This window comes from Corylus avellana, chromosome 9, assembly GCF_965113065.1.
Source record: "Corylus avellana chromosome 9, dhCorAvel1.hap1.2, whole genome shotgun sequence".
In the NCBI taxonomy this organism is placed as follows: Eukaryota; Viridiplantae; Streptophyta; class Magnoliopsida; order Fagales; family Betulaceae; genus Corylus; species Corylus avellana.
In genome coordinates, this window is record NC_142498.1 from 17,692,427 (window position 1) to 17,720,333 (window position 27,907).

General features: G+C 35.2%; 5 protein-coding genes across 5 annotated transcripts; 1 reads left to right on the forward strand and 4 right to left on the reverse strand.

Moving 5' to 3' along the window:
* The first annotated feature begins 297 nt into the window (after positions 1-297).
* On the forward strand, positions 298-2,682 carry LOC132190064 (Transcriptional coactivator/pterin dehydratase). The gene is made up of 3 exons (XM_059604945.2): positions 298-708; positions 1,965-2,160; positions 2,328-2,682. Exons 1-3 carry the CDS (start codon positions 370-372, stop codon positions 2,417-2,419), a joined length of 627 nt encoding a protein of 208 aa, XP_059460928.2. The 5' UTR covers positions 298-369; the 3' UTR covers positions 2,420-2,682.
* Positions 2,683-3,588: 906 nt separating this feature from the next.
* LOC132189282 (putative xyloglucan endotransglucosylase/hydrolase protein 23) lies at positions 3,589-5,054 on the reverse strand. Its single transcript, XM_059603949.2, has 3 exons — positions 4,541-5,054; positions 4,238-4,431; positions 3,589-4,143 (listed from the first exon to the last, which is right to left on the reverse strand). The coding sequence occupies exons 1-3, from the start codon at positions 4,961-4,963 to the stop codon at positions 3,750-3,752; spliced, it is 1,011 nt and encodes a 336-aa protein (XP_059459932.2). The 5' UTR covers positions 4,964-5,054; the 3' UTR covers positions 3,589-3,749.
* Positions 5,055-8,519: 3,465 nt separating this feature from the next.
* On the reverse strand, positions 8,520-11,556 carry LOC132189281 (metacaspase-1). Its single transcript, XM_059603948.2, has 5 exons — positions 11,099-11,556; positions 9,636-9,966; positions 9,356-9,476; positions 9,061-9,267; positions 8,520-8,776 (listed from the first exon to the last, which is right to left on the reverse strand). The coding sequence occupies exons 1-5, from the start codon at positions 11,472-11,474 to the stop codon at positions 8,717-8,719; spliced, it is 1,095 nt and encodes a 364-aa protein (XP_059459931.2). The 5' UTR covers positions 11,475-11,556; the 3' UTR covers positions 8,520-8,716.
* Positions 11,557-13,261: 1,705 nt separating this feature from the next.
* Positions 13,262-22,557, reverse strand: LOC132191142 (uncharacterized protein At5g08430). The gene is made up of 10 exons (XM_059606160.2): positions 22,495-22,557; positions 22,078-22,206; positions 21,011-21,090; positions 19,919-20,106; positions 18,451-19,309; positions 18,084-18,178; positions 14,696-14,755; positions 14,558-14,608; positions 14,208-14,280; positions 13,262-13,806 (listed from the first exon to the last, which is right to left on the reverse strand). Coding segments are annotated over exons 1-10 (1,725 nt in total). The 5' UTR covers positions 22,497-22,557; the 3' UTR covers positions 13,262-13,618.
* A 3,127-nt stretch (positions 22,558-25,684) lies between these two features.
* On the reverse strand, positions 25,685-27,620 carry LOC132190627 (putative pectinesterase 63). Its single transcript, XM_059605668.2, has 4 exons — positions 27,126-27,620; positions 26,347-26,553; positions 25,979-26,217; positions 25,685-25,844 (listed from the first exon to the last, which is right to left on the reverse strand). The coding sequence occupies exons 1-4, from the start codon at positions 27,618-27,620 to the stop codon at positions 25,685-25,687; spliced, it is 1,101 nt and encodes a 366-aa protein (XP_059461651.1).
* Between the last annotated feature and the right edge of the window lie 287 nt (positions 27,621-27,907).

A 27,907-nucleotide genomic window follows, 5' to 3' on the forward strand; every position in this document is an offset into this window, starting at 1 on the left:
AAATTTTTTTTTTTTTTTTTTTTTTAAATAATAAAAAAAAAATTTGTGCCTGGCGTGCATCACTGTTGATGCACACCAGGCGTGCAATGTATCGGGTAAAGATATTGAACACGCCCGGCGTGCTTCAACAGTGAAGCACGCCGGACGTGATTTTTTTTTTTATTATTATTTTATTATTTTAATTTTTTTGAAAAAAAAAAAAAAAAAAATTTTAGCCTGGCGTGCTTCACTGTTGAAGCACGCCGGCGTAACTTGTATCATGACTCGCAATGTATCATTACTCGTCTAATAATCAGCGGATAACATCGTCAGCGGACAAAAACTGTTTGGTCTTAGCTCCAACGAAAGGGCACCACAGAACCTTCATCCATGGCCCTCACCGCCCCTTTCTCCTCCCCTCTTCTCCTTCCATATCATCGTCACCATGCCCACCTCAACCCCAACCCCAACCCAACTCTCTCCTTCAGAGGAAGTAGAATCAGGGCTGTTGGGAACATTGACCTGCTGGGTGACTTTGGGGCCAGGGACCCCTTCCCAGCAGAGGTGGAGAGTCGTTTTGGAGAGAAGGTGCTGGGAAATGCAGGCACCGATCACAAGATCCTTATCCCCAACCTCTCCGCGCTCTCTCTTTCCCAGCAGCAGTGCGCCCCTCTTTCTCCTTTCCAAGCCCCCATGACCGCCGATGAGGCTCAGAAGCTCTTGAAAAAGGTCAGTTTTCAATACCCATATGCTTTGAATACCGATGAATCATATTATTTCTTATCATGTTTTCGTCTTTATGCATGTATGCGTTGTTTTAGATGAAGTTAGCTTTACCCGGATGATGTGTTTGATAAATCGCCTTTGCCGTTGGTTTAACCTGTTTGTTTCTTTTTATACATTTAAAGAACTTATCTGAATCCTCAAGTCTCCTGCACTTCATTATGCTGCGATATACAAACTGATTGTAAGAGTGAATTGCACTATCAAAATTGATTTATTGTATTTGGGTCGGTCCAAGAAGTTCAAATTGTTTTCATTTTCATGCTCGTAGAGAGTAGGGAACACTGTGGCATCAACCTTAATTGGGGACCGAGCTGAAATTAGGACTATGTATTTATCATTAGCGCGGAGTTGTATACCAATATTGAAAAAAGATTGGATATCAATCACTTTAGCATATGGTAGAACTTGTATACATAGAAAAAGGATAGTAATTAAATTAAAATACTGAGAATTAAATCATTATTCAAAAAATCAAATAATTGGTAAAAAGTAGACACAAGTTAATCCCAAATATCGCAAATGGCATACAATTTTTTTTTTCTTTTAGCATTTTCAAGAAATTATGTCTTTCAGTAGCTAATAAAGATAAAGAAAAAAAAAGGATTATTGAAATTCTTTTTTTGGTGAAATATCTGTAAGTGATCATTTTCTTTTAGGTATTTGAGCTGAAGACACAAATTAATTCAACAACAGAAGTCAAACTCAACATCAAAATCACATACAAAATAAAACAAAATTTTAATAAAAAAAGAAAAAGAACCTTGGCTTTTGAGCTGATTTTCAGTTTTGGAATAGTAGTATATCTCCATACGGTCATGGTTGATGTTGTTGCATTGTGTAGAAAAGCATGAGGAGATAAAGATTGACTGTTTCTCATTTTTATTACAGAGTTAATTAATGTGAAAGGCTTGTCAAGGTAGTTATATGAATGGCAAACCTAATTGGGGTCTCTCTTGTCTACTTGCTTTGTACTTGGGTTGTGCTCCTTTGCTCTCTCTAATGAGATTGATTTACTTATATATAAAAAATGAATTGCAAACATATATGAGTAATAGTAGGCTCCTCAAAGACTTTTTGTCAAAGGTTTGTTCTATAATCAAGTGAAAGGTGGTTTGCACATGTTAAAAGTTTTGGAACCCCCTTTTTTTTTCTTTAACTTTTTCTTATTAAAAAATTGATTTTTATGAATTTGTCAGTAGGTGGTTGGCTGGAGGCTACTAGATGAAGAAGGCGGGCTTAAACTTCAATGCTTGTGGAAGCTGAGAGATTTTAAATGTGGGGTTGAACTCATCAATAGGATTTATGATCAGGTTGCAGAAGCTGCAGGGCATTATCCAAATATCCACTTGGAACAACCCAATCAAGTTAGAGCTGAACTTTGGACAGCTTCCATTGGTAAACCTCTAAACTAAAATATATTTCTTGAGTCAATTGGAAAAGATTCATCTATTGTACCTCATATAGCATAGTCCAAGTTCATTTTCTGATTTTAATTGCATTGGGCATGGGTAAGTTCCATATTTTCCTGCATGGCCCTTGAAAGGATTCTATTTGAATTGCAGGGGGATTGAGTATGAATGATTTCATTGTAGCAGCCAAAATAGATGCGATAAAAACGTCGGATCTTGTCCCCAAAAAAAGAATTTGGGCCTAGTTGAAGTGCTATGTTGCTTGCCTGAAGAAGCTACAAAAATTATCTTGCCATTAGGGTTTTCCTATGCCGTAATCTCGGTCTTTATGAGAAAATGTACTCGTAATCTTTTTGGTACTTCTTTTCCCCTTGTGTATAATTATCATTGGTTTAACAGTGAAAATTATCTCGTGTACTTTTAAGTGCTTACGCTTTGATGTAACAGTAAAAATTATCATTGAATTTTGGATGAATTAATCTTGAGCATTTCTGATTGTTATACTCTATTCCATTTGTCTCACTTCATTACTAGTGGCTTTTGGTGACAAGATATTGAAGTACCCATCAGATGTATGCAACTTAGGGGTGAAGTCCTATATTAAACAGCTGTCAGTTGACATTAAGCATTCTTTGTGCTTTTTAAAACTCAAGTAATGGAAATGATTCACTCAATTTCATGTGTGCTTCATATTATGCTATAGTGTAACTGTATATATCTGGAGACATTTTCCTCCAATTCTCTTTTTGTCATGCTCTTATCAAAGTTTCCCTAATTCGAGGCATATATGTTTATGTGCATGCAAATGTACACACGTAAGGTTACGACTCATGAAATATGATCTCTATTTCAAATGAAATAAATAGTATTTATATATTTTATTTGAAATAAATAGTATTTATATATTTTTATTAGAATTTAAAGTTGATGCATAACAGTATATATAAAGTCAGTATCATGTTTACCATTTCAAAGCTACGTAGGCATGCTGGATCTTAATATCTAATTTTTAACGAAAAACTCGATTTATTTTTGTGCACATAATAGACGAATCAAAGAACTGTGTAATTTTCCATGCAAGATCGGGGCATTTGGGGCACTACATGGGATTGTGGCAGTTGCATTATAGCATATCCCATTATGAAGAATACTTTATCAACTCTTGTTTATATGATTGTCGGTAGGAATAGGATAGATTAATAAAACATTTCATAGGATTTCTAGTTTTGGTCAAAATGCTGTGGAAGCTAGACATTATTGGTTGACGCAATTTTCAAGAATTCTTTGTCACTTCTTCAAGTTTTAGGATATGCATATTTATGGGCATGTGCTTCCAGCCCGGCACGGTGGTTTTTAAAGGATACAAGTTAATTTATTTTAACAATTCTCAATAAATAACAGCAGAGGAATTCAATGGAGAAAGTGGTCGCTTGTATAGAGACAACATTATGGGCTTACATCGTATATAACAAACGATGAAAAGAATGATCAGAAAAAGAATGAAAGAATTGGATCCTAGAAATTACATGAATAGACTAATAATAAAAGAATTTGAGGGGTGCTTAAATGGTTTCTCTAGGAGGTGTTGCATTCTGGAGGGATGCCTTGGGGAAACCTCTTTGTGTCTGTGCAGTAATTGTAAATCATGTAGTTCTTCTGCACCCATTTAAGCCTGTCTTGATTTGAAGTGTCCATCTCTTGTGAAAGCCAGGAATTAGTAGAGGTGGAAGAAGATGAAGTGCAGGAAGATGCTCCAGAGGACCAAATGCAAGCATCGGCTTTGAAGTTTCTGTAGGAAGCAGTAAAGGGGGCTTGGCTCCAGTCTGTCTTCACAAGCCCACCTCTTGTCGCCCAATCATCAGCATTCCAGAGACTGGAGTATATCCTCATTGGTTGGTTCTTTGGAAATGCAACACCAACCGATTCTGAGTTCTTGAACTCTCTAATGGGAGTTCCATCCACAGAGAATCTGAATTATGAACAGAAAAAATATATAAGCAAACAAAAACACAAAAGATGTATAAAAAGAAAGATGCATGGATAGAAGGAGTTGGTAAACGTACATAATGCGCTGAGGATTCCAAAGAATGGAATAGGTGTGAAAATCTGCAGTTGGGTCAAACCAGAGATAGAACTGTTGCTCTCTGTTGCCTTTGCCTTGGCTAAAGACATTGGTGTGAAGAATGTAAGGATCGCCACTCAGATTTCCCAAGAACTCGAAGTCTATCTCATCCCATGCTGATCCTTTTGAGGATAACTGTATATAAATTAACACACACATTAGTTCAAACTCAAAGGATTAACATAAATTTGAATTGCTGGTTTTAAGAAAAACATATACGAAGAGCTGGTAGAAGAGAACTTACATAGTAAGCAGTAACGGTGCCAGCAGAGTTTCCGGGAACAAGCTTGAGTTGCATATCTATCTTTCCAAAGAGAAACTCATTCTTGGACTGGAATCCAGAGCCAGAGGCTTTGTCTAGAGAGAGGCTAAGAAGGTCGCCGTTGTTGGCCATCTTCCCTCGGCCATCTCCCCACGTGATGTCAAAATCTTGGGACAAGTTAGCAGCTGTGAGAGCCAGGAAAGAGCTAAGAAGGGTAAGAGCCAGAAACATAAATGGAGCGCTTGAAGAAGCCATTGGCAGTGCTATCAAATTAAGCTTTTGCAAGTCTAGAGATCGATGGATGTCGTGAAGCTTGAAGTTTTCATTGTTCGGTATATATAGTGAACAAATAAAGAGAGAATAAAGGGAAGGAAAGGAAAGGAAAGGAAGGGAAAGGAAAGGCATGGGAAGGTCCAGTCAGCAAAGCTGTATACAGTTGTTGGCAGCTTGGGAGATTATTTGCTGTCAATATTGCACTACCAAAACCCAACATCATTTATTTATTTTATTTAACACGTACGCGTTAACATTATTTGCTGCTAAGCTCTCACAACTGGCTGGCAAGTGGCACAGCACCGCCACGACGCATGTATTCTCGCGCTTTCTTGTGGGTGGGCAACAGCCTAGCCCTCTGGATTTCCAACACATATATTAATATTTTTGGGTGCAAGTGCCGGTTCCAACCAATACGCAATAGTCCCAAACCACAACCACTCCACCACTCGAGACACAGCACCTTAATATCATACGTTTACCTTTACTGGTGTGACGTGGTGTCTCCATCTCTATCTCCTAGCAACTTCGTCCATGACTCGATGCTACTTCGCACACTTTTGGGCCCATTTTTATTTCTTCCTCCTTGGAAACATAAGAAGATATGTTTTTTTTACTGCCACAACGATGAGAAGCGTATGCTGCGTCTTTTTTTATTTTTACTACACTCTATGAATTAAAGCTATATTGCACGTTTTTTTTTTTTTTTTTTTTAACTTCACTTTCAAATTTTGAATTATCACGTTATTTGATAAGTTTTTGAACTTTAAAACTTCTCAATTTGAATTCATAAACTTTTAATTGCAATTAATTTACCATCTCTGTCAATTTTTGCTATTAAAACCACTAAAAAGACAACATTACGGTTAAAATTCTTTTTATTAAAAAAAATTGAAAAAAAACAAGTTTTTTTAAAAATGGGTAGATTTTTAATTTATTTTTTTATTTTTTTAATTTGATAAGGGTAAATATATTGTTCTTGTGATTTTATTTTATTTTTTTATAATATATATATATTTTTAATTTTTAATTTGATAAGGGTAAATTTAAAATTTTACAAAAAAGTTAAGGGTATAAACGTTATTATCTCATTTTTAACGTTTAAAATCTGACGGAAAGGTTCAAATTGACTGCAATTGAAAGTTCATAGGTTCAAATTGCTAAACCCATAATTATGAGAATACTTACTGTGATGAGAGAAAAAATGGTTCACCTTGTTATAAATCAGTAATTCTAAAAGTTATTTTTATGTCACTCAATGAATGAAGTGGCTTTAAAATCATAATTTGATCAACATTTAATAATAATTCATCACAAGTTTAATGGTAGTTTTAAAAATTACGTTGTTTTTAAAGTAGAAATGCTTGGTTGCATTAAAAAGTCAATCTTTTGGCCATTTTAATCATAGGTAGTGGCCCATTTTAATTTTTTTATTGTTTAAAATCTTTTAATTTTAAAATCAAAATCAAAATGATTAAAAATTAATAAAAAAATAAAAAAAAAATAAAAAGGGATGGTTGGCCACCTCATAGGGGGTGGCCGGCCACCCCAATTGAGCCTTGGGGGTGGCCGAACCACCCCCAAGGGCCAAAAATAAAAAATAAAATTTATAGGTTTGGTGGGTTTGGCCCTTGGGGGTGGCTGATCCACCCCAAGGGCCATGGGGTGGCTTCGACCACCCCCATAGGAGGTGGCCAACAGCCTTTTTTATTTTTTATTTTTATCATTTTAATTTTGATTTTAAAATTAAATGATTTTAAACAATAAAAAATTAAAATGGGCCATGTGTCCTTTGCCCCCTAGAATTTATATGGTTAAAAGATGGATTTTTTAATGAAACCAAGCATTTCTCTTTTTAAAATGACACACGAGAAACACAATAATGACTTATAGTATTAACTGTTATAAACACTTGAATCAAGAATTGCAAACCGAATATGATTTTTCCTTTATAGGTTGTTCGTTAGTTGGATTTTCCCCCTTCTGAAGCGGTATTCTGATTCGATGCTGGAGGAATTTGTCTAGCTAGCGATGTCTTTGTTCTTGTAGTATTTACCAAAATCACGACCACAAAATTTTATACCTTTGTTGTTACGAGTTGCTTGACTTTCTTCCCACAATGATTCTCAATTGAAATTTAAAGCCTTCCAATTTTTTTAAAAGGGAAATGCTAAGTGTTCTATTCGTGTTTTTTTGGTATTCTCCTAGTCATATGTGAAATATTATTTTTTAAAAATTAAGTGAGAGAAATAAGAGCTAATTTTTTTTTTAAAAAAAAAATAATATCCACCTAAGATTAGAAGAAGGAGGTTACAAAGAGAGCACATAACATTCTCATTTTTTAAAGGGAAATGCTAGGTGTTCTTCTCTTGGTGTCCCCCTAACTACGATATGGCTTTTAAAATTATCTTTGAATTTGAAATTATCATTATTGACTTTTAATATATTGGTGATTTTAAAAGTCACATCACAGTTGAGAGGACACCAAGAGAACACTAAAAGAACACCTAGTATTTCCCTTTTTTAAATGGCAAAATTTTGAAACATTTTTATTTTTTACTTACTTTTAGAGAAGAAAATCATTTGAAATTAAGATATAAGAGTTGAGAAACTAGAAATTAAAGGTCGAACAACAATTCTTTTGGTACATAAATAAGTAAAGGGTTAAATTCACTTTACTCCCTGAAGTTTCAAGAGTTTTTCAATTTAAATCCTAATGTTTAAAAATTGGCAATGTACTCCCCTAATGTTTCAAAAAATTTCAATTCAGATCCTTTGCTACTAATTTGTGTCAAATTGGATGGAAATAAATTATTAAAAAAAAAAACATTAAGGGTAATTACGTAATTTCATAGATTTCCGCCCAATTTGACGAAAATTAGTAACAGAAGATCTGAATTAAAAATTTTTGAAACACTAGGAGGGTACATTGCCAATTTTTAAACATTGGATTAAAATTAAAAAACCCCTAAAACTTCATAGATAAAGTGAATTTAACACATAAGTAAAATAACATAATTGGTGTGGTTAGTGGTTTGAAAGTGAGGAGACCATAATTCAAAAAAAGAGAGAATCCAGTTTCATTTTGCAAAACTTCAAAAATATATTTTCCTTCCAAAAACCCATTTCAGTTCATACTTTCATGTCATAATCGAAAATTTTAAACTACACAAGAAGTGGAGAGTGTTAAAATATTGTTAAATGATTAAATTTACCTCTTTCTATTAGTTTAAACTTTTCAAATAATTGGTGATTTAATATAGTATTAGCCAAATATCACTTGCATTTCCTATTTCAATTAAATATTTCATGTATCGGACTTCACCTATTAAAAAGGGAATTTGAGCCCATATGTGAGAGAGAATATTAAAGGTAGATATTGTCAATTTGGTGGTAGTTTGAAAGGGTTATATGGACTTTTCAAAAAAAAAAAAAAATTGAAATATAATTTTTTCAACCATTCAGATTTAATTTAATTATCTCTTTCTTTCTTATGAAAAATTTGCAATTAAATATAAACCGTTGAAAAAACTATAGAAGATATCTTGTAATTTTTTTTTTTTTTTTTACAGCACCTAAGCCAAATCCCAAATCCGTATTTTCTCCAACACTTTTAACTGTCAATTTTCCGGAGGAAACAACATTTTATAGTAAAACAAATATATCCATTATAAGCTTACGTCCTCCATATCTTAAAATCCTACTTCAAGGTATGACATTTTTCTTTGTTGAAGTCAGGAAAGCGTCGAACACAAGTATAATAATTAAACAAAACCTTAGAACACAATGAAATGCAATCATATTGCAGAAATGGGTTTTCCCGGCATCTGTACATACACTCAAGGCCAGGAGTCACAGTGAAGAATGATTATCAGCCTCTAATATTTATAGGGAGAAAGGCTTTGCATACACATCAAATGGTTCATTTGCAGTTAGCTGTGGTTCCTGCAGCAAGAAACAAACTGGTCAAGGTTAAAAGATACTGTTAATATAAAATCAGCATAGCATTACTTATTCAACCCCAAATGAGAGATTACATTACTCAAAATCAAAAGTTATAGCAACAAAATTTTGAACTCTACTAAATTTAGGGACCAAATTAGAACTTACTCTACATTTGAGGGACTAAATATGATGATTTCCATTCAAAACAAACACTAACAATGACACAATTGTCTGCTTCCATAATACATGTATCCAAATCAATGAGGGAGCAATGAGAATCAAACCTGTCTCAACCCGCCACCGCTCCCTCCTGTTAAAAGCATGGTGAGAAGAGATGTCACTAGACCACCACCCCCTAGACTATCATCGGTGTTTCGAATGGTAGACCGCATTGCGGTTAGCATGGCTCCATAAGTAGCTCCGTGCCCACGCTCGATGGCTTGAATGAAAGAATAAGTCATGGCACCAGTAGAAGTGATCCTTGATAGAGCCTGTCCAGAGAAAGCATAAGCTTTGATTCTTAGCTCACCACTGTAGTTTACTTTAATGGTCAAATTAAACAGATGCCTGAGACTTTACCAGAGTATCTGCTGAGGACTGATCATCATCACAGCCACTGAAGGATATGACTTCCCCACCATTTGTTCCTTTCCACATACCTGTTCTTGGGCGATGGTCCTCCCACATATACCTTCCATTCCTACATCCACACTCCCAAACAGAAGATAGAAAATGTATGAAAGAAGACACTAAATCCTATCAATAGATAGTACACAATGGCAGAGGCTACAATTCATCACTTATTGCATCATGGAAACCATTTAGTATTTTGAGTAACAATAATATCAAAAGGACTCACCTATCCATCCTGCAGAGAAATGGTAAATCTAATACGGTGCCACTATGGCAAGCGTCTATGATTGCGTGGAGCTTAACCCTCGGAGGAAGTGGCCGAACAATCGTTGCATTGATCTCATCATCAACAATCATCCCCTGAGTTTCAAAATCTAAGGGGCAGAGTGTTTCATCATATCCATCCACCTCATCTCCAGTGTAGTTCCTCTGCTGTGAACCATGGCCAGAATAGTGAAAAACCAAAGAGTCTCCTGGTTGACAACCTTGCACAAGCCAATACATTGCCATTCGAATGTTGCTTTTAATTGGACGCCTGTAAGGATCAGTTTCTTCTTCTGCACAGTAACTTTCAGAAAGGGACTCAGATTAGATGTATCGAGCATGCGTGCATGTGCATGCATCATACATGTGTATAAAACATGTAATAATCACTTAAAAGGTGTATAAAACATTGAGCCATCAAGCTTGAAGCAAAGGGCATTCACAAATGTGTTTCTCACACCGTACTGTTAAGGTCATTGCAGTTGACTACACAAGAAGCAAGTCAAATATAATGGCTTTGAAAATTAATTAAAATTCTTTGTATCATCATGTTACAGCAGTCTGCCTTCGATTCTGACAGCCATGTGACAGTAAACCTCTGTTCTAATTTGCTTTAGTTTACATAGATTATAATTGATCTCAACACGCAGATGAGATGAGATCAACATGTATCAGAAAATTAAATTCGACCTCCAAATGAGAAATATTTTTTGGGATGTTCCATCCAAAGGCTTTTGTTAGAGGGGTTTGAAGAATCCAAATAAACATTATTTTTTCTATCCACCCATCAAAATTGAATGATAAACAAAAGCAAGTAGAACACAATTAAGCAATATGTATGCCATTAAATAACTCCCATAAAATATAATAAATTTAATCATTTAATTTATATTCTAACACTTTCCCGCTTCTATGCTCATACTTTCTCCTCACAAATGACACATAATGCGTGAAATATTTAATTAAATTGACAGGTAAACAACGGGAACAAAGTTCAAACAGGAACTCAAAACATGTTTGGGATTGAAACTTTTATAACCAAAAAGAGTTTTTATTTTTTACTTTCTCCTCACAAATGACACATAATGCGTGAAATATTTAATTAAATTGAAAGGTAAAGAACGGGAACAAGGTTTAAACTCGAACTCAAAACACGTTTGGGATTGAAACTTTTATAACCAGAAAGAGTTTTTATTATTATTATTATTATTTTTTTCTCTAAAAGTGCATTTAAACTATTTTCATAATGAAAAAAGAAAATAAAAAAGTACTTCTACAATTTTTACCATGTTCAACGTAACTTTTAAATTACTAAAAATACTTTGTAAGTTTTACTACACAATTCTCTTAAAAGCATTCATAAAAAGGAAGGAATTTATCATTTACTTTAAATTGTAACGCGCGAGAGAGTCGGGGAGAGAGTACCGGTGAGCATGAGAATGGAGGACTCGGGGAAGTGGAACCGACTGACGAGCAAATATTTCATGCACTTGGCGTCGTTGATACAACCCTTGAGCTCGTGCGAGGAGTTCTTGTAGGAAATACCGCAGATGACGGCCCGCTTGCGGCCGTGGACGGAGGGAGAGGGGCCAGGAGGGGCGTGGTTGTAAGGAGATGGAGCCATGGACGGTGAGGCCCCGTACGGGTGGTGGGTGGAGGATGGCGGTGCCGGTGGTGGTTGGAGGCTGCGGGGCTCCGCTATGCGGGTGATGGCATGGCAGATGGCGCAGCGGATGGACTGGGCGCCTGGCGGGAGCTGCAGTGGCGTGCGGCAGTTTGAGCAGTTTACGAGCATTAACATGACGATGGCGATTGGTGAAGATCAAAAAAAGTTGATGGAATTCGACAGAGAGAGAGAGAGAGAGAGAGAGAGAGAGATGTGAAGTGAATCGACGCTTTAGAAAAATGGAGATGGGAAGGGGAGAAGAAAATATGAATTTGTGGTGAAAAGTCAAAAAGTCTTCTCTCCTCAGGGAGAGAAAACTGAGAAAGAGCTTGGAAAGGAATTGCAAAGGGGGGACGGAGATGTGAGAATCAACTTTCCAAGGAAAGTGCGAGACAATCAGACAACTGAGACAACGACAAACCATTTTCCTTTGACTTGCAAATTATTCCCTACTGACACCCACCAATAGGAAAATGTGTTTCTTTCTTTCATTATTTTGTATGTCCTTCACTTTCCCATCATTGTGTGTGCTCTTATGTGGAGGCCTAATGACTAAATTTTTTTTTTTTTCCAAGTGTTTATATTAACACTAAATTATGGGATTCAATTTTCAAGCATGATTAGTGTAATCAATTTTAGTTTTCATTGATGTATTGATGAAACTGAATCAAGTTATAGTTCGGTCAGATTTAAAAGAGTGCCTGTGATAAGATCTTGGTTTGTATTAATGACCTGATAGGATTGAGTCATGCTATAGTTCAATCGAATTTAAGAAAACACATTTAATTCTCATTGCTTCGGCTTTACGCAGCTTTCAACGAGTAGATGTTAAATTTTTTGTTTTTCCTTCTTGCGTAATTTTTTCTAACAAAACCAAACTGGAGTTTATTGGGTCGGTTGGTAGTGAGTTTGGAATGATTGTGTGGGCTCCAAAACTCATTGAGCTCACCGAGTTAGACTTCCCTACGAGGCAGCTCCAAATCTATGGATCCTAGCCCTTCAAATACAACGTCTTTGAAGCGACAATGACGAATAAGAAGAAAATGAAAAAGCGATTGAGACCATCCAATAGTACATGCAAGTTAAAAGGACAAATTAGAAAAAAATAATAATTACAAGTTAAAAGGACAATTTTTAACTAAGAACTATCATTTTGTACATTGAATTAATTTGAGCCTCCCAGATTGTCATTGGAAATTGGATGTTAAATAGTTGGGAGAACTTTACTTTAAATCCTTGAACTATCATACGTTTTGAAAAAATCTCTTAAATTTAAAAAACTCTCAATTTCACCCATAAACTTTTAATTTGATGCAATTTATCTCCCTCTGTCAATTTTTAAACATTAAAAGTGATAAAATTATCATTATACCTTTGCCTTTTTTTTTTTTTAAATTTTAATTTAATTTAATTTAATTTTATAATAAAATTCTAAATTTATTCTTTATTTCAAAATAAAAATAAAAATAAATAAATTTATTATCAAAAAAAAAAAATTCACAAGGTGACCCACGGTTGGGCCACCTTGTGACTTTTTTTTTTTCATTTTTTATTTTTTTTTCATTTTCTTAAAAAAATTGAAGGGTAATTTTGTTTTTTAGAGGTTTCCGTTAAGGTTTAATAGCAAAAATTGACGAAATGGGTAAATTATGTCAAATTGAAAATTCGAAGAGCGAAATTGAGAGTTTTTTTAAATTCAAAGGTGTCTTCTCAAAACTCATGATAGTTCATAGGCCTTCTGTAAAGTTTCTCCTAAATTGTTTTACTCTATTAATTATTAATTTTACAATTTATTCTTTTTGTTTTGTATTGTTTTTTCACAAAAACTAATTCAAACTTTAGTGGCTTCATTTACTAATTGCACTTTGTTATATTCATATTGTGAATAAAGATCATTAATTATGTGAAATTACATAAGAATATTGATGAATAAGAAGAATTTCAAGATCATTTTCTAGCCAAATATTCAACAAAATGCAATATTGTGCACATGTTTGTATAAAATGCAAACAAGGCATTCTTCAAATCTTGACAACTGCAAGATAATAAGCAAACAACAATATTGTGCACATGAAATTTTCCTTGGTCACAAGAGACATTTTACAAGGAAACAGCAAACATATTTTACAAGGAAAAAGAAAAACATCTATCTTAGAAACTTCAACTATTACACATTTGGCCATCAGGCACTTGAAATGACAGAGTTAGTTGCCTTCTGATACCTCTTGTAACCAAACGAGTTTCAAAATTTTCTCATATACCAGGTGAAGCAGCGATAATTATTGGGAGTTTTCACATTCCAACGACGAATCCGAGCAAAAACCCTTTTGTTCATTGATTTCCAAGGAGTCTGCAGAATCAGATTTGAGCTCTTCAAGTTCTGCAATGACCTTCGGCGCCTGCTTTAATAACTGTTCCTGTTCTGATGGTTTCTTGAGCACTTCTCTTCTGTCTAAATATTGAAATAATGTTCCAAATAAAGCTGGTTAAGGTCCAGTTCAATTTATTGAGTTGAACACAGCATCTTGAAACATTCACAAACACACATGCTTGAACACTTGGTTGCTCATTCATACACACAGGCACAGGCAACATAGTTTTACAATAACGCATGGAGGAAAAGAAGAAATCCCATTCAAAGAAGGCCTGATTACAGTCAATATACAGGGAGAAGATAGCATAACAACAATTTTAGGATTATACAATAAGTTTCTTTTTCCTTTTTTGAAAATTTAATGACATTTCAGCTGGTTCTAGAGTGGTTCTGCTTAGTAGTTTATTAGTGGGTGAGTGTTCAAAGTACAACCAATCAGTCATGGTGTATTCATAGTGATATGTTACAAGTGCTGACTTATAACATGAAAGGATATTCTGCTCTCCATCCTTTCTCGTTTGCCCGATCAATGCAGCTTTGTAGTTTGACTAGCTCCCTCTCAATCCACTGACAAAAGCACTTCCATATAAGGCAGAAATGATCACAAGAAAAGGACAGAAAGAAATAGTTCTGTTCCTATTGATAGAACTCCAGAGATAAGCTGTAGATGAATATAGCTCTGCAAGCTTTTATATATATAATATATATTTTTTATTTTTTGGAGTGGATTTTTCTTTTTTCTTGGGGAAGGCGGGAGGAGAGGAATAACACATTATATATATTCTTTAGGAATAACATAATGTATTTTTAGAAGCAATAAATAACATTAATCAAGGAAATTTACATGCTTTGTTATATCCTCATGCAGACTTCTTGCCTTCTGTTCAAGCTCCACCTATCAACGTTACAATTGGTTTAAGAGCTTGCAACTTTTAACCATCTCTAAGAAAAGACACAAATGCTTATGAATAGAACAACTTACAATAGTAGGTTTCTTTAGCAGGCCGGTTCTAACCATCTTTCGCAAATCCTCACATTCTTCCTGCAAAAAATACCATGCAACAAAGTAAACAATGTTCTTCGGAAGGGGCGAATTCATATGAGTGGAAAGTTTTGGAACTTAATCGTTACATATAAGTAGTGAGGAAGAGCAATAATGGCAGAACAGCAAATCTTGTAAGTTAAGACCGATAGAGGAATGATATGCAATATCTGTCATATATATAATGAACCATTTGTTTTATTCATGAAATCAGGTAGTTGATTAAAAGGTTTAGTCATTGATGAGTTACATGCATGAACACATTTTTGTGTGTCTACACATGCCTAAATTCGCATTTGTGCACTGTGCCAGGTGTTTAATGGCTCTGCCCATGTAAATGCTGGGTACATTTAATGGAATCTGAACATTGGCTGAGTTGATTTAAGACAGACTCTTAAACAAAATGATTAATCACAACAAGATGAGCTTGTTTGCTAATGCTTTTTCGACTGTTTTTTGCTTTTTAGTAAAAAATAAAAAAGCATTAACAAACAACTCAATACACAAAACACTCAAAATTACTCACCTTTATATCACAATACAATCAAAAAGCAAAAAGCCTTTTAAAAAGCATTAGCAAACGAGCGCGATTTTTCTCATGAAAGATAAAAGAATTTACACAAGAGGTATCAAAATGTTTATAATAATTTATCACTGAAATCTCAAATTTCTACATAATTAACAAAAACTTTTGTAGCCAAGTCATACCTATCCTGCTTTGAAAGGAGGTCTTGGATCCAACCCATGGAAGGGAAGGATTTTGGGAGTGGGGAGAACCATCCCCCAGTTTGTAGCCTACTATTGCTGTTTGATGCAAAAAAAGGGAGGATTATCACAAAAGTAAAAATGCAAAAAGAAGCAACAATATTAACGCTAATGCGGGCACTCAGTCAGAATATCCAACTTGCCTTTCCTCATAATGTACTCCTAAGTTCTAACTTGGACCTTTCAAAACATACTATTGATTACTTTTTGGGTTCCCACTACATTTCAATTTATTGATGGTGGTCTTATTCCCACACCATGGGAGTAGCCAAAGTGGAGACTCTTTGTAACTGTAAGTTGCCATAACAATTATACCAAAACAAGTTTCTGACAAATACAACTAAATAGTCACCGATGACTATAAAGCACCATGGTCCTTCAACAATACTAAACAATATGTTTTAAACCTCAAGTTGTTACAAACAAGTTTACCAAATAGATTAATGATTAAGGCAATCACCACAGTTTAAGTCACCTCAATCACAATATGCAGAAAATAAAATAAATATAGAGATTTGGTGACAAAGTGAAAACCTTCTGAAGAATTATTCAAAAGTAAAACCGCTCTGGAGGGCTAGCGAACCCCAAAGGTATCTACTATGTAAACAAACTCTTCGTTTCTTCCCATACAAATAGTTCTTGAAAAAATCCAATTTGCATGATTTCACTCATTTCAACAAATTCTGCTTTGAAGCTAAAACATATAACGCTTGCCTAAATGGCTAAGTCATATATGCCACAAGACAGTACCATCAATATATGATTAAATGATTATGCCGAAGTGGATGTTGCAACTCCACGTGTAACTATATTCCTTCTTATAAAAATTGTCAATTTTCTAATCTTTCATTCCCCCAAAATACCTTCAGTTATTTTCACAACTTTATCTCTAATTGAATAACTATAGTCCAAAGAATCCAATGCGCCTAAAAATATATGATTTTTCATACAGTCTGGAACATATTAAACATTAATCAGTGTTCCCACAACCCCAACAAACATCCTGACTTTTTATGGTACCTATTCCGATAGCCTTACACATAGCATCATTACCCATCAGAATAGTACCGGCATTACAAGATTTAAACGTCTCAAACCATTGCTATTTGGACACATGATATGAGCCAATGCAATCCAAAATCCTAGAATCTAAGAGAGAATATGTATCTAAAGAAACTAAGAGAAAATCTATGCAAATCTTCCAAATCTTATTTCATTACTCTGCAATCCTTTGTAGTACCCTTTTATGTGACTGCAAAATCTTTTGTAGTGTCCATTTTTTGAGACAATAATAGCACTCCACATCTTTTGCATCTGCCAAAATTCTTCATCCTTTACCAATCGTGACTTAGACCGAGATTGCCTACTTTTGTCATTCTTCCCCTTAGACTTACCGCTTTCGCACTTTGGCTCAGACCTTGCCGCAAGCCTATCATTTTTTTTTTTATAAATAATCGAGATATCATTAAAAGCATAGGGTGTTCCCATGTACACAAAAATTATACAAGAGATGTTACCCAACTAGAAGGAGCAAAAAGAACAACAAAATCATTATAATTAATCACCAAAGAAGAAACATAAGCAGTTGTACAAAAATACAAAGTGTTAAACAATAAAAACTTAATATTCTCTAAAGTCCTCTCACGATCCTCAAAACACCTATTGTTCATTTCCTTACATAGACACCACAAAAGGCATGAAGCCACCATCTTCCACACAACAAAACTTTAAGTGTTGCCAAAAGTCCACCAACAAGCATAAAAATTGACTACACATCTAGGTATAACCTAAGACAACCCAAATCGATTGAAGAAAACATTCCAAATGGAAGAAGTAACCTCACAATGAAGGAGAAGACGGTCCACATACTCCTCATTCTTTTTTCACATACAACACCTATCGACCACAATGACATACCGCTTCCAAAGATTGTCCATTGTAAGGATCTTTTCCAAAGCCGCCGACCACACAAAAAAGGCAATCCTCAATGAAACCTCAGCCTTCCATAAACTCTTCCAAGGGAAATGGAAATCATCGTGACAACCCATGACCTTGTAGAAGGATTTAACACCAAATAACCATCTTTTGGGAAGGACCCACTACAACTTGTCTTCCCCTTCCCATCTCATTCTGACTAAATACAACATCATGAAGAACGAGGCAAAGGCATCTACCTCCCAATCCTGAGTCGCTCTAATAAATATCACATTCCATTGAATGGCACCTCCAAAAAAGCCCAGGAGAACCACAACAGGAGCATCATTTGTGCAAGCAATACCAAATAAAACTGGAAAGGCATCCTTAAGGGCCATATCCTCACACCAAATATTACGCAAGAATCTAACCTTGAAGCCATCTCCCACCTCAAATCTGATGTGACTATGGAACTTCTCCCAACCCCTCCTAATATTCTTCCATAAACCCACCCCATACGTTCAAGTGAATGAAATGATACATGTGAAGAAAATCAGAAAAGTAACAATCTCAATAGCTTTTGGATTTGCTAAGCTTTTAAAATGATATCATAATATTAAGAAATATCACTTCCAAACAGTTTGGTTACCTCAGTGAAGTCACCATCAGAAAGCATAGCAATGTGAATGTCTATTGGTGCATTAACTGCTTGCAGGAGAATTTCACTTGAGATTTTCTTTATGCCTAAGAGGATTAAGAGGAAAAAATTTCAAGAAAAAAATAAATAAAAGAGAGAAAGATAAGTAACCATTTAAGAGAACATAAACTTGAAGAGAACCTACAGCTTTCTGTTGAAACAGTATTAATATGATAAACAGAATATCATATTGCATCGTATTAGATAAAATTAGGAAAAAGATCTACTTTATAAAAGAACCTAAACAATCCAAAGTAGAACGCAATCCAATCTGCCATCACCAACCAAATGCCAGGACCAAATTTCCGAGTACAATTACCTCTAACTTGCAAGAGTTTATGAGACGTCCAGTACTGATAGTCTCTAGGGTCTGTTTTGACTCTCACAAAACTTCCCACTACCTTGTGTTCAAAACTTCCAGGCTGCTTCAGTAGCCTTTCTACTAAGCTTTTTCTTAAGTAGACAAGTTTGATGTTATCAGCAACTATAGATGCAAAGCAGCTTTGCTTGGCTGTAAAATTGACTTCCTTTTCCTGATATTTTCTAGACGAGCTTGATGTCTTCTGTTTCTTACATTCAACCATATCATTTTCATTGTTTTTCTCTACCAAAAAGCTTTCATCTTGATCCTCATCATCATCCTCTTCTGATTGCTCCAACTTCTCAGAAAAATGAACCTCCAGAAGATTATATATTTTGTACTTATCCAGTGATCTTTTTCTGAATATAGAATAGAGCATTTTGTCACAAAGAATCTTCTTCTTCTTTTTTGGGTGAAAAAGATTTTTCTCTTGGATGTATCCTGATATGATAGAGTCCACATCATACTGCGAGAGTTGTTTGGTTGTATCCTTACCAATGGATGTGAGGAACTCAATGAGAGGTTTTGATCCCCATCCTATAAATTGTAGTGCCTTGGAACCCCTCTTTTTTCCCATTGCCTTCTGCTGTTCTATATCACTGATGTAACAATCATGGATTATCAATTTATTATCTCCCTTGGCCTCGCCAATTCTAACTGAATTGGAGTAGCACTTGTGGTCCTCTCTCTTCTTCTTTAATTGGGCATCGGCGAAATACGCATTATCAACAGTCAGGCCTTCCTTTTCCTTTATTATATCCCAATATTCCTTAAATAGACCTTCATACGTCTCTCGGTCTTTCAAATCTATCTTTCCCTGCAATCATAAGAAACAAGATTAAAACAAGCATATTTTCCCCTAACCAAAAAGAGAAAGAAATTTATGAAGAGAAGGAAGCTGAAGAGAGATGCTATTGAAAGTAAAAGACACTGAATGAAAGTCCTGCATTTAATACATCATAATGTATTGTTGCTCTTCATTTAATAGGAAACAGTGAAAGGTTTACTTTGAGAATCAAATCCTACATTTTAAAATGTTTAAAGCAGGTTCATAGGTAGATCGAAACAAAGATAAACTTTTCAAATTTTTTGGCCATCCCTACCCCAGTTTATACTTACTCTCTTGAATCAACTTTTAGATTACTGATTCTATGAACATTCTTCTCTAAACTACCAGTAGAATTTTATAACTCAACCCCTAAATAAAAATGACAAGAGTAGATTACAGAATTTGTATTCTACATAGTGTATCATGAGCTAAGGTAGGAGCAGCTGCTAATATTGTGGGGTTAGGGGTCTCCAAAAAAATTACAAAATTAGAAAACAAAAGGCCCTACAAAAATTTAACACTGGGTGATATAGAAAAGATTGCAGTAAAGAGATATCCAATAACTTTCTAACAGAGTTGTAATATTCCTATACATACCACATTAGAATCATAATCCACATTCTGTTCTGCAAGTAGAACAAGCTTCAAGCAGTCGTTGCAGAATCCTTTCTTCCCTCTAACAGGGGCAAACTCAGCAACATCAATGCAGCTTCCACATAAGGCATTTGGACAGCAAAAGCAATGAAATTTTGCAGCCTTATAGCATAAGAAGCAAGAATGCCAATCTGAAACATAATTTCATCACTTGTGAATCTGGTATTTATAAAATCTCAGAATGTGAAACAAGTATGAAGAGAAAAATTAATGGCATTTTTTTAATAATGTATGATGCTGTGACACGGAAGTTGCAAGGGAAAACATTTTACATGGCACCTCAAAGTGCATTTTTGTCATATCATTGCAGAGAACACAAACCATCTGCGTCTTTATTTTTTCACTGTGCCTACACTAATTATCTTGGGAAAAATACCAAAGAAAATGTAGATTAGCAAAAGCTGCCAAAAGGTTGCTTGCATATGAGAGCCCCTGTGAGAGTTTGGAAAATCAATACTGATTGGTCCTACTCTGCATTGAAGGGTGCGACTGTTTGCTTTGACTACTAGGCTCTGTAATTGCATGAGCTGAAGGACATACAGATGCCTTTAAAATAGCACCTGACCAGAAGATGTGATACTGTGACCTATTCTATTGTTGCTAAGAAGCTTCTTTGCAAACCTTTGTGGATGTCCATTATAAAGGTCAAAACTTTGATGGCCGAATCTATTCATTCTTGAACACATGTTGGAAGATGTGATATTTTTTCATCACAAGACCAGAACTTTGATTGCTGAAATTACAAACTTTCTGGCAGTTTATTCCTTGTAAATACAAATAGCTCTTCAGGGAAACAAACCATGTTTCTTATTGATTCCCGGGTCCGTAAATGTATAGGCCAGGGTTTTTGCCTTCTCAAGGGCCTTTTAGAGAAGTTTGAGGATATGATTTGAGGGAGTCCTCTAGTTGAATCTTTCACAGGAATGTCAAATAAAGTTCTTCCTTTTCTGTTCGCATTCTTTTGATTATAAAAAAATTCCAACAGATAATTAACAAGCGGATTCAATATCATCGTGATAGTTGTGAGCGACTTACCGCAACTCCAGTGGACTTTAGTCTTTACACATGAATCATCCTCTCCCACACATTCCGGATGGTAAACTTTTAGACAATCCCTGAAAGTGTTAAGAACTTAAGACATGTTACTGAAATAAGGCCGTCCATAAAAGATGCAAAAAGCATTTATCAATGTATTAGGAGGCACAGATTAAAAAATTTGATCAGCCCTAACAATTGTTAACCCTCGATCTTCTGGAAAAATTTAGTTGCAATATAAAAGTAGAAGAAGCTATTTTATGGGTTATTTGATTCTGAGAACCCAAAACTAAGATACAAATGGTAACCATATACAAGCAGATATGGAAAAAAAAATGGTCCTTGTGTACATGTTCATCATTCATACAAGAAATTAACGAACAATATGCTTCATTAAGAGTCACATTCTTTGATGCATATGTCAAATTGCATCATCTTCTATGACTTTAATAGCTATGAACTCCTTTGCTCCCCCACAAAGGTAACAAAACCAGCATACTTTAGAACAAAGCAAGTTAACAATCAACAGTTGAATAAGCCATGTTAAGAGAGAAGGCAACTGAGATGACCCGCGTAATTTTTGTCTTTCATGGTTTTGTAAATTGAAAAGATAGAAAATAAAATAATATTGATTTTATTTAGTAATTTTGTTACAATCCCAATTCTTTTCTGGCATCAGCTAATCTCAGATAGCTTAAAACTTATTAAAATCGATGTCCACCGAAAACACCATCAAAAAGTCTCCGAGAGATAACTCAATCCGCTGTGAATCACGTTTCACGTTTCATGATGCAGAGGTGACTAATTCAAATGCCCCTCCCCTTCCCTTGTATGGACGTGTTAAAAAATAAAAACACACCATCAAAACAAAATAAAAAAGAAATCGAAGCACATGCAAGCAAGGCCAATGGGTTAAGCGCTACATTTCCCAGACAAACCCATGATATTGAAAGACCAAACTACCCTTGATCTCAGGGAAGGAAAATGGCTGTTTTCTGCTTCATCACAATCAACAAACACCGACCTGCATTTCAAGAATCAACCACTTTTAGTTGTGAGAAACCCACCCGTAGTCGCAGATCATTAGCGCTCCGCCATCTTTGCACACGAAGCACCAGTCTTCTGAATCTATCTCTTTGATTATCTTCCTTCGCTTCTTTTGCTTCTTCATCTTACACTCTTTCTTCTGACTATCCCTGACAATTCAAAGAGAAAAAGGACAAAAAATCCGAAAAATAACGATTAAACCAAAACCCAGAAAAAATTAAAGCTCTGATCACTAAATAGAAAAAAATTATAGACAAAATGCAAGCACTTTTCGCTCGGCCTCCGACAAATAGTTCAAACTCCAAATGGCCGGTCGGTTTTCCAAGTTCTAGTCTGAGTGAAAACCACAGAAAAAAAGAAAAAAAAGAAAAAAAAAGGGAACTAGAAAGCAGAATTATTGCGACAGAAATATAAAATAAAAGTAAAAAGTCTTTCACATTGATTAAATAAAACAAATTTTTGGCATGCAAAAGGCAAATACTTCTGCTCTGTCAGTGTCGACCCACTGTCTAGTGTCTACTGGCTCTGGCTCTGGCTCTGGCTCTGGCTCTGGCTCGACCTTTCACGGTAAATGCAATGAAAAGAACTCACTTCCACAAATAACAACATGGAAGAGAGCTCGTAATTCAAAACTCTCCGACACGTGCCTTTCGAAAAACCAAAACATATATATTTTTTTGGGTGGACTCTTTTTTGTAATTTGTCTCACTCATATTAAGACTATCTAGTACTGGGCGTATTTATTTTTAATGGCAATACACGGAAACAAGATTAAACAGGAGATATTTACACGGTTTGCACGGAAATGGGCACTTTATGGATGTTTTTGATTCAGTCCAACTTAATTTGAAGATGCTGCAGCAGCTTCTGAATGTCAGCTATGATGGGGGGAGAAGGTCCAATTAATTAAGAAAAAAAAAAAATTTAGCCAAAAGACAGGTGAGGGAGATTGACTGTAGTTATTTTACTTGAATGTGATCATAGTAACACTTGTCTATTTGCAGTTACATAGAAGGGACATAAACGGTACAAACTACAAGCGCTCCTTCAAGTTCAATTAAGCCATAGTTTAAATCAACACATCAGTGAAACTCTAAACAGTTAATACAGGCTTTCACAATCGGCCAGTATAATTTGTAAATTAGTTCAGTCATGCCAAGCCCTGGTGATTTATTTGGACCCAATTGGGCAATGGCTTAGTAGATTTCACCCTCATCTGGGATTTTGACTCAATATTTGATTCTCCTCATTAGTCATAGCAGGTTCCAACACAAATATTTAACTTATCATCCAAAACAAGGTTACAAGTTGAGAAAATATTACTAAAGTAGACATAAGTACAAATATCTTCTCTTTGATTAAGGCAAGTTCCATCATGAAGTTAGGGTCTCTAATAGTTAGGGTTTAGATTAAAACAAAGAAGAAAATTTAGTGAACAATAAACCAAGAATGATGCTTTGGTAGTTTAATGTTGTTGGATGGGTGGTTTGGAGACTAAGTAGGAAATAGTATATGAAAAATCAAATCTAACATTGGTTGGACCTTGATATAAAATTGCTGGGAAACTAAAATGAAAATAGAAAAATGAGAAAAATTTAGGCATCACACCAAATTTCTCAAAGTACTACGCTTGGACTTTCCTTGACATCACACCTTGGAGAAAGATTGCTTAATTCATACATCCTTAAGATCTCATTACTAATCTTAGCCCTTACCCAGTACCAAAAAACAAACAATAATATTGTTGGAACCAAATCTAGCAATTCTAAGGAATGTTGCATCTATACCACAAATTACGCCAAATGTTAAACCTAGAGAAAATTAACTATAACCAACCAATTTATCTTTGCCTATTCAGCCTCCTTCTCACAGCAGCCATAAAATGAAGGTGTAACAAGGAATAATCTTGTTGTGCCATTCAAGTCTAAGCCAGAATAAAACTAGTCTAGTTTCTGTGTTAAATCATCATTTGTCTCAAAAGCTTAAATTTGATAAAAACTAGTGAATTTAATTAATATTCTAATTTTTTCATCATGTGTGGGGTTAAACTCAAATCCGCATTCAATAAGTGAGGCTAATTACACATGAAATATTTAATTGATAAGAGAGGTGAATAACAAAGATAAGATTTGAACTTATGACCTTTGTTCTGATATTAAATTACCATTTATCTCAAAAGGTTAAATTGATAAGAAAAAGTAAATTTAATGGCTAAACGTTTTGGCTTTTGATATTTGGGAAGGGTTTCTGTCAAAAACTAAAATGGAGAAAGAGAAGAAAGCTTGATAAATGGTTGTTTTATGAGATTTTTCTAACTTTTAAGGAAAAGTTAAAAATAGAGAGTGATGTAAATCGGAAAGTTAAGGATTCCATAAAGAAGAGCAATGATTTGCACATTACGAGTCCTACTAAAAATGCTATATCTAGAGTTTTAGACTTCGGATTTGAGCAAGATTTGTGGTGTTGGAAAGCTAACTCAAATATTTATAAAGTCATGTTTCACGAGAGTTTGCTAATTCCAATGTTTACTAGGTCAAAAGAACCTTCGTTCGCAAACAGGCACTGGCCTCTTCCGGAAGTCACCATATACGGTAAAACCCGAGACGTCCGTTCACATCCCGTTTGCAAGCCATCGGAACGGCCCTATGTTATGTTTCAGTTTTTACTTAGTTTTTAGTTGTTTTACGTACTTTAATTTCAGTTATTTGGGTGACCATCCGAACGTGGGTATGTCCCGTTTGAACGGCCAGTGAAAAAGTCTAAATCGACTTAATTTCCTTTTACAATTAGGGTTAGAACTTTATGGCTATAAATATTAATATATCCTTATGCCTTTAGAAACGTATAGCTTTTGTTTATGAATCAATTTTTATCAGTAAAAAGTCTTAGAGTTGAGTTTCTTCATTATTTTCTTTCAAACCATAGAGAGTATCTAGCATTTAAAAAAGATTTCTTAGATTCTTTGATCGTTTCAAGATCTAGAAATATCTATTTATTCTTTCTTGCTGTTCTACTATATAGCCTACTAAGTCGTGCTGCATCAGAGAGCTCACTAAGAATGCTCTAAAAGAGACTAGCAAGCTAATGTAGTTTGATGAGCTACTAGCTTACGTCGAAAGTCCCAGCACTAGCTTGGCATTTAATGGGATGTAAATTGTTGTTAGTTTTTAAATGGAATAAGATCCTCTCATTTTTAAATGAAATAGATAGTTTCACCATCAAAATTTAAAGTTTTTCTTTTAAATCCAAACACATTGTTCATGCCATTAATTTGACAAACATCTTGTAATTAAGACGGTGGAAATAAAAAGATTATTGGAGATATATGTTTTTCTTTTAAACTTTATATATATATATATATATATATATAGAGAGAGAGAGAGAGAGAGAGAGGGGCGGCAGACCTAGCATAAGACTTGGGGGCTTGACTGCCCCTAGAAATTTAAAACATCCTCCAAAAAAAGTACATAGCCGTGTATATATGAGGTAGACCCTCAAAAATTACTTTCCACCCCTTATTTTTTTAATATATTTTTTTTAATTCATTTTAGTCTCCCACACTAAAATTCTTGATTCTCCTTCAATGCATGAGCAATTGTTGGGCGACTCTTGTCAGCAGTAGTGCATTTACAGCGTTGGAGGAGGGAGCAACCATGAGGAAGCCTGAATAAAGTGAAGGGCGAGGAATGGTCGGGCTTCATTGTCACTCAATTTCTTTGTATACGGGACACGGCGAGAAAGATCTGAACCCGGTCCTGAGCATTTGTATTCTCCATAGTAAACGGTTCTGCAATGCAAATAATCGCTGCTTGATTAATTTCCATAACGATTAAAGATCTAATCGCCTCAGATTAGATGTTTAGAAACGAATTATATTATACATTGAAGTGATGAAACAAATAGAAAATGATGATGGGTCACCTGTCACGTTCTGGGTGTGAGTTATCACTCCATCCAAGAGGATTGACAATGCCGCTCATGGTAGTGTAGGAGTAAATCACTCTGGAATAGGGTCTCCATGCTCTTCCCAAGTATGTACCATTTCCAGTGCCTGTTACGCTGCAATGCACAAACGAGAATCCATTGGTCTCCGAGGGAAGTTCCCCATGTGCTGTGATCGCCGTGAACCCACCATCCCCAGGTACATTTAATACAGTATTCTGTGAAAAAAAAAAAAAAAAAAAAACATCTTTCTTTATTATCAGATAACTGTCTACTGAATAATATTTTTGTTTGATGAAGTTGTCTCATTTTGACATGATATATATATATAGTTGAGATGTACGTACCAAATAAAGAGAAGTGCCACTCCCAAAAATGAAATCGACAGTGCCTTCAATGTAGCAGTTCTTAACGAGATGGTTGCCATGGTCGGAACAGACGGTATCCTGAAATCCTTTGAACTTGCAATTATAGAAGGCAGCCTTGTCGCCAGCGATCCTCATTGCAAGTGCCTGCCCTCCACTTTTGCCGTTCCCAGGCCTTGGCGCAGAATTCTGTTTACAAAAAATCCATTACATGTTGTATATCGTGTGTTTCTCTCTCTCTCTCTCTCTCTCTCTCTCTCTCTCTATATATATATATATATATATATATATGGGGAAATTCTACAAAGATTAATGAACTACCACGCAATTTGAAAATATTCCTCTAAATTTTAAAACTTCTTAATTTTACCCTTCAAACTTTCAATTTAATACAATCTATCCGATCCGTTAGTTTTTTTACGTTAAAAGTGATGAAATGACTTTTATACCTCTAAAACTTTTATAAAATTCTAAATTTACCTTTAATTTAAATTGAAAATGAAAAAAAAAAAGAAAATTAAAAAAAATTGAAGAATAATTTAGTCTTTTTAGTGGTTACCGTTAAGGTTTAACGGGAAAAATTGACGGAGAGGTCAATTGCATCAAATTGAAAGTTTATAGGTGAAATTAAGAGTTTTTAATATTTAAAGAAATCTTATCAAAACGCGTAATAGTTCAAAAGTTCTAAGTGATATATATATATATATATATATATATATATATATATATGCGACAACGTACACAGGTACATACATACGTACCACAAGAATAATGTTTGCAGCAACAAAGTAATTAGATTCGACAACCAAGGTGGCACTATCATCTGTTCCATACTGTGCCGCCGTCCCAGAAGATGTCAAAGTTGGCATATTTGCCGGCGATCCGTAGAAAGTAACAAAAGGCTTAGTCCAGTCAATTCTAATTCTCTCATCGTATACTCCAGGTCCAATATGCACAATGACACGTTTTGTATTCCCCGGCGGAATGCTTTTAATGGCGTCAGAGACGGTATTGAAATTCCCTCCCCCGGTTTTGCTAACCTTAATAACTTTAGAACTATTCTCAGCCGCCACGAGTGCAGGGTCTAGAGTAGCCGCTCTCTGCGTGTAGGGCTTGACAATGCTGTTGAACCAGTTGTCTAGTTGTGACTTGTCGGCGGGCGCCGGCGCCGTATCATCCGACATGACAAGGGATGCAACAAGGAGAATTGTCGTGAGAGCCACATGGAGTGCGATAGATGTCACTTTTTCGACCATTTATGCGTGTTTTGGTGTCTGAATATTGATAATAAGCAAGGGTACTAGGGTATTTATATGCTAGCTGAACCATGGAGATCGAGCGAGGGAATCCTAAATTCATGGTAGATTCCCACGCACGGTTTTTTGTTTCTCATTTGTGGTTTTTGTCATTCCTTCTTAATTAATTATCAGCTAGCAAAATGGACTTCCAGGAGGTTATATATTTAATTTGTTCTACTTCTCTTAATTAGTTGATCTTTCTGAAAATAGAATAGAACATGTTGTCACACAAAACCTTCTTCCTC

Coding starts and splice junctions, on each gene's coding strand:
- LOC132190064 (XM_059604945.2), top strand. CDS start 370: ATGGCCCTCACCGCCCCTTTCTCCTCCCCTCTTCTCCTTCCATATCAT. Junction 709..1,964: donor CTCAGAAGCTCTTGAAAAAG/GTCAGTTTTCAA, acceptor ATTTGTCAGTAG/GTGGTTGGCTGGAGGCTACT. Junction 2,161..2,327: donor ACTTTGGACAGCTTCCATTG/GTAAACCTCTAA, acceptor TTTGAATTGCAG/GGGGATTGAGTATGAATGAT.
- LOC132189282 (XM_059603949.2), bottom strand. CDS start 4,963: ATGCCTTTCCTTTCCCTTCCTTTCCTTTCCTTTCCTTCCCTTTATTCT. Junction 4,432..4,540: donor GCACCGTTACTGCTTACTAT/GTAAGTTCTCTT, acceptor ATTTATATACAG/TTATCCTCAAAAGGATCAGC. Junction 4,144..4,237: donor TGGAATCCTCAGCGCATTAT/GTACGTTTACCA, acceptor TTCATAATTCAG/ATTCTCTGTGGATGGAACTC.
- LOC132189281 (XM_059603948.2), bottom strand. CDS start 11,474: ATGTTAATGCTCGTAAACTGCTCAAACTGCCGCACGCCACTGCAGCTC. Junction 9,967..11,098: donor CTCCATTCTCATGCTCACCG/GTACTCTCTCCC, acceptor GTTACTGTGCAG/AAGAAGAAACTGATCCTTAC. Junction 8,777..9,060: donor GCGGTGGCGGGTTGAGACAG/GTTTGATTCTCA, acceptor TTCTTGCTGCAG/GAACCACAGCTAACTGCAAA.
- LOC132191142 (XM_059606160.2), bottom strand. Junction 21,091..22,077: donor CTAATGATCTGCGACTACGG/GTGGGTTTCTCA, acceptor TAACACTTTCAG/GGATTGTCTAAAAGTTTACC. Junction 14,756..18,083: donor CTGATGGTGACTTCACTGAG/GTAACCAAACTG, acceptor TATTTTTTGCAG/GAAGAATGTGAGGATTTGCG.
- LOC132190627 (XM_059605668.2), bottom strand. CDS start 27,620: ATGGTCGAAAAAGTGACATCTATCGCACTCCATGTGGCTCTCACGACA. Junction 26,554..27,125: donor CTGCAAACATTATTCTTGTG/GTACGTATGTAT, acceptor TTTTGTAAACAG/AATTCTGCGCCAAGGCCTGG. Junction 25,845..25,978: donor TCACACCCAGAACGTGACAG/GTGACCCATCAT, acceptor TTTGCATTGCAG/AACCGTTTACTATGGAGAAT.